Raw genomic sequence first — 6,000 nt, 5'->3', positions numbered from 1 at the left:
CACCACCACTGTAAAGACATCTGAACCATTTCACACCAAACCACTCTGAATCTCTCTGTTTACACCTCACACACTGAGTTATGGAGAGGAAATCCCCTTTGGGAATGGATGATGTTACTGACCTTCTCCAGGAGGGGGAGCCACGCAGTGACCAGGTGCAGGTTCTTCAGACAGAGCCACTCTCCGTTCCGCACGCACTCTCTCAGAACCTGCAGCGCTACGTCAGCCTGACCCTGCCCCATCGCCACCTACACACACACAGAGAAACCACACAGTCAAGGATATTAGAGGTTACAGAACAGCTCTGCACGCTTTGAGCTGAGGGAATGATGACTTGGGTATGAAGTTAGCACTATGCTAATTGGTGGGGTATAACTTCTTATTGTCTGTTAGCTACATTAGCCTCGTAGCTCCAGTGCTAAAAATACAGAAGCAAACTTTAGACACCAAACACGTCTTACAGAACTCTCAAGTCTCACGCTCCGGCCCTTAACTGAATTTTCTACTACTGAATATACTACTTTCAAGAAAAAGTTTCCTGCTGGAGATGTGAGAAAAGCGACTATAGCTGAGCTAAAGTAAGTCTGTGTTTTCATTTATATCATATTTTTTATCCTGTACTAGAAAAATCAGCACATACTGAGACATATTTACAGCCAAGATGGTAAAATGGACATAAAATGTTGTGGCTCCCAAAGTGGTTTGATTTTGTTGAAAGAACAAAACGGCTGTTCTTAATATTCGGGGTGGGATCCCTGCCCCAAACCAATTCACAGATGAGTTTTATCAGGTGTGTTTGAGCAGGTAAATCACCAAACTGTGCTGGATGCCGGCCCTCCAGGACCAGAGTTGCGCACCCCAGCACTAGACACTTTTCCGGCCTCCTGATGTGCTCGGATGTGCTTCTAGATCGCTAGCACCTTCATTTGACACTGAAATTTACGTGCCAGCTTTGTCATGCATTCTTCTTCCCACGGATAACGACCCGATATGAAAACAGGAATTTTTTCTGTAATTCATCTGTGAATTTACGTTCGCGTCTGGACATTTCTAAGCTGTTCAGATCAGCTGTTTAAGCTGCTCTGTCTCTCGGCTGTTGCTGTGGTGCTGAGGGTGATGAATGATGAAAGGGTGTGTACATGACCGAGCAACGGTGGAGAAGACAGGACCTAAAGACAAAGATCAAAGCAATGCAAAAACGGACACAATGAACAGGTGACTGTGGCAAGCCAAACATTTTTGGTGATTTACAAATTCCAGCCAGATGCTTTTTTTACGGACATGTCTAAGAAAAAGAGGACGTATGGTCACCCTAAACTAGCTATGGTTACAGGCAGAGACATTCAAATGGTTAATATAAATAATCCCTTTTAATTCAATGCATTTACACCGATCAGGCATAACGTTACGACCACCTTCTTGTTTCTACGCATTCTTTGTTAGCCCCCTTTTACAATGTTCTTCAGTGGTCAGGACACCCATGGACCCTCACAGGGCAGGTACTATTTGGGTGGTGTGTTAGTTTGTGTTGCGAGTGGATCAGACACAGCAGTGCTGCTGGAGTTTTTAAATACTGTGTCCACTCACTGTCCACTCTATTAGACACTCCTACCTTGTCAGTCCACCTTGTGGATGTAAAGTCAGAGACGATAGCTCATCTGCTGCTGCACAGTTCGTGTTGGTCATCCTCTAGTCCTTCATCAGTGGTCACAGGACGCTGCCCACAGGACGCTGTTGGCTGGATGTTTTTGGTTGGTGGACTGTTCTCAGTCCAGCAGCGACACTGAGGTGTTTAAAAACTCCAGCAGCACTGCTGTGTCTGATCCACTCAGACCAGCGCAACACACACTAACACACCACCACCACGTCAGCGTTACTGCAGTGCTGAGAATGATCCATCACCCAAATAGTACCTCCTCTGTGAGGGTCCATGGGGGTCCTGACCACTGAAGAACAGGGTAAAAGGGGGCTAACAAAGTGTGCAGAGAAACAGATGGACTACAGTCTGTAACTGTAGAACTACAAAGTGCACCTATATAGTAAGTGGAGCTGATAAAATGGACAATGAGCGCAGAAACAAGGAGGTGGTCATAATGTTATGCCTGACAGGTGTATATACAGCACAATATGGTAGCCTAGTTTTAAGCGATCTGCCTTCTCTGCCCAGTTTGCACCGCCCTGTGTTTCACACTGCTGCCTGATCTGTACCTGCATCTTTTTACAGTGTCATATTAGCGGATTAGCTTGGGGCGTTTAATACTACTTACTGTTTCTTTCAGTGGGTAAAACATTGAGGTTAGAGTGCAGTGAGATGAGAGGCGTACAGACAAAAACCTGCTCAATTACTATCATTTTGGTTTAGCATGACAGCGGGACTGAATCTCAAATGGCTAATTATCTCTGTACAGAGTGATAAACTGTGAGTTGTGAAAACTGTGAGAGCGCCCCCCCACTGTTTATCAGAGTGTCGCCGCTCCCCAGTTTCAGTCTCCATTTCCCAAACGCTTTAGCCGAGCGTGCTAACGTTACTCCTCCTAATAAACAGACACGCGTTCAGCTCCATCTCCTCATTATTCACCACCATCACTGTAATATTTCATCATCAACATTAACACACGAAGGTAATCAGAGGGACGGTGGAGATTACGCAGAGTTAGAATAGAAGAACATCTCACAGTGAAAGCAGCGTTTTACAATAGAAATAAGTGGAGCTCATTCTGCTGGTAGTGAACTATGCTGCTGACACAGCTGCCTAAAAACCATAGAAACGGACCTTAAACAGAAGTGAGGACCCTGTTGGGGTTCATCCTAAAGTTAGGACAGGATTTAGGAGGTTTAGTCTAGTTAGGATGTTTGTGTGATGCTGTTTTCTTATCTGGAGTTCATGATGAGATTATGAAGTCAGGAACTGATATTCTGGAATAGCGATTGTCCTGAATTCAGTCCGTACTGAACCAATAAGGTTATCAAACTAGCACGTTGGCTCATCATCCATTGTGTAGAAGCCCCCAGTCATCACCATCTACTGCTGTACAGGTATCGTTAGTCAGAGCAACATTACCTCGTGGTAGTTCTCTCGCCCCACGGTGTCGCTGGCGAGCTCCAGCAGCTCTTGTGATGGATCGGCTCCTGGAGAGATGATTAACAGGACCGGCTCCGTCTCCACTGTCTCTCCATACACGCGCCGCAGGTTCAGAGGTGGAGGAGACAGCTCCTTCATACCTGCAGCAGAAACAGCAGCAGCTTCAGCGTTACTAGCCTACGCCGCTAGCTACTGCAGCATGACTGCAGTGTGGAGATTTACCAACATCATTTTCCCCATCGCATGGTTTGTTCCTCTCAGGGGTGGAGCCAAAGTCATGTGAGCGGTTAATGTGACGAGTGATGTTATGCTGACTGTGGAATGTTTCTCTGTTTAATATTAGGATAACGCTGCATTTACACTGAACCGGCGCGTCGCAGCACCGCAACGAATCCTATTCATTTTCAATGGAAAACGTCGGTTCCACCACGTCGGTGCCGACTCTGGGGGTTGAGCTGTTCACAGTGCAGTGTATGAAACATTCGTCTGTATTCAAACGTTCTGGTCGACCACGGAGGAAAAGCTCCAAACAATTTTAAACCTAGATATTTTTAAATATACACATATATATATATATATATATATATATATATATTATATATATATATAGAGAGAGAGAGAGAGAGAGAGCGAGAGAGAGAGAGAGAGAGAGATTTGTAATTAATAACATGCTAAATTTGGTTTTTGATTAGTAGAAAATCAGCACATTTATTAATTAAAATTTGACTTAGCAGGACGTGAATTTATTGAATGATGCAGGCAACGTCTTTGTGAACGCCCACATGTGGCCAGCTGAAGAGGGGGAGTGCGTTCAGGTCCGTAGATGCGCTGGAACAGTGTAAATGCAGCGTGAGATTCCTCTGCTCACACTCATTCTCTATTGGCTGACTCTGAAGAGGTTTGAGAACTCACGGGGTTAAAGTTCACCTACATGACCTCGGTCAAATCAGAAGCTTTCTCATTCAACTGAACTGCAGATTTCTCAAAAGCTCAAATTAACAGAGCTAAGTCACTCTCGAGTATATATACACACACACACACACACACACATATATATATATATATATATATATATATATATATATATATATATATATACACGATTTATAAACATTTACAATCATTTAAATAGATGCAAATAAACAAATACTTCTTATTTTCAAAAAACTAGTGCATATCTTGTGAGCTAGGACAAAAGTTTTGGTTCTAGATTACAGCAAATACAGACAGCACTCGAGATCAATAAAATCGAGTAATACCTAAATGTAGGTATTGTGATATAAACTGAGTCTGTTCTACAGTTTCTCATTAGGCTGAATGAATAACCGACTCTAAATGGAGGTATTGTGATATAAACTGAGTCTGTTCTACAGTTTCTCATTAGGCTGAATGAATAACTGACTCTAAATGGAGGTATTGTGATATAAACTGAGTCTGTTCTACAGTTTCTCATTAGGCTGAATGAATAACCGACTCTAAATGGAGGTATTGTGATATAAACTGAGTCTGTTCTACAGTTTCTCATTAGGCTGAATGAATAACTGACTCTAAATGTAGGTATTGTGATATAAACTGAGTCTGTTCTACAGAGAGAGGGTGAGATTGTGAGGAATAAAGGCAGAGCTCAGAGTTACTCTGAGGTCAGGATGAATGAGTTCTCTGGTGTTTTTACTGAGGAGGGGAAGCTGTATGATTACAGAGCGAGGTTGGTGCTGGTGTTAATTATCGTGGGTGGTGATTAAGTGATTAATTGGGGAGATGTTATCGGGCTGTTTAGCCTTGGGGTGAGAACGCAGCGTGTGCGTGGTCTGAAGCTCAGAGTTGATGCTTAAAAGCTGTAAAAACATCTCTTATCTTTATCAATACATCATCGTCAACCACAAAGCAAATTTCCTACTCACATCGTTCATCGTGATCACAGAGACTGAGTGAACTGATCTGTTTACACAGTCCAGTGCAGCTGAACAGCGTCACTCTCGTCAGTGATGTTACTGACAAAGATCATGACAGTGCAGCAGTTTTTCTATTTCTGGTTGACTAAATAAATGTACAACCCAATCATATAGTGTGTTTACATGCACTTAATCTGATCAATATCTGATATCTACAGTTATCTGATTATTAAGCGATCGTGTAAACAGCACACTCTGATTTCTTAGATCAGATTAGGGTCTGTAAATCTGATTAAGAAATTTGCTAAAGCTCAGTAATGGGGTTTCTCAGTTCATGTAAACTCTCACTCTGATTTCTTTTGTTTCTCTCAGTCTGAGCATTGCATGAGAATAACACAGTGTTTAACACACTGCGCGAGAACAACACAGTGTTTAACACACTGCGCGAGAACAACACAGTGTTTAACACACTGCACAAGAATAACACAGTGTTTAACACACTGCGCAAGAACAACAGTGTTTAACACACTGCGCGAGAACAACACAGTGTTTAACACACTGCGCGAGAACAACAGTGTTTAAGACACTGCACGAGAACAACAGTGTTTAACACACTGCGCGAGAACAACACAGTGTTTAACACACTGCACGAGAACAACAGTGTTTAACACACTGCGCGAGAACAACACAGTGTTTAACACACTGCACAAGAACAACACAGTGTTTAACACACTGCGCGAGAATAACAGTGTTTAACACACTGCGCGAGAATAACAGTGTTTAACACACTGCGCGAGAACAACAGTGTTTAACACACTGCGCGAGAACAACACAGTGTTTAACACACTGCGCGAGAACAACACAGTGTTCAACACACTGTGCGATAACAACACAGTGTTTAACACACTGCGCGAGAACAACAGAGTGTTTAACACACTGCGCGAGAACAACACAGTGTTTAACACACTGCACGAGAATAACAGTGTTTAACACACTGCACGAGAACAACACAGTGTTTAACCCACT

At 43.0% G+C, this 6,000-nt stretch overlaps 1 protein-coding gene across 1 annotated transcript in view; it reads right to left on the bottom strand.

Moving 5' to 3' along the window:
* The window catches only part of LOC118798728 (cytoplasmic dynein 2 heavy chain 1), a 154,819-nt gene that overhangs the window by 24,379 nt on the left and 124,440 nt on the right, over positions 1 to 6,000 (bottom strand). Inside the window, 2 exon segments of the mRNA XM_036558254.1 lie at positions 123 to 248; positions 3,062 to 3,222. Of these exon segments, the coding sequence (XP_036414147.1) occupies positions 123 to 248; positions 3,062 to 3,222 (287 nt within the window).

This window comes from Colossoma macropomum, unplaced genomic scaffold (genome assembly GCF_904425465.1).
Source record: "Colossoma macropomum unplaced genomic scaffold, Colossoma_macropomum, whole genome shotgun sequence".
Taxonomy (NCBI): domain Eukaryota; kingdom Metazoa; phylum Chordata; class Actinopteri; order Characiformes; family Serrasalmidae; genus Colossoma; species Colossoma macropomum.
Note: the sequence above shows the minus strand (reverse complement) of the source record. Positions and strands in the feature narration are given on the sequence as shown.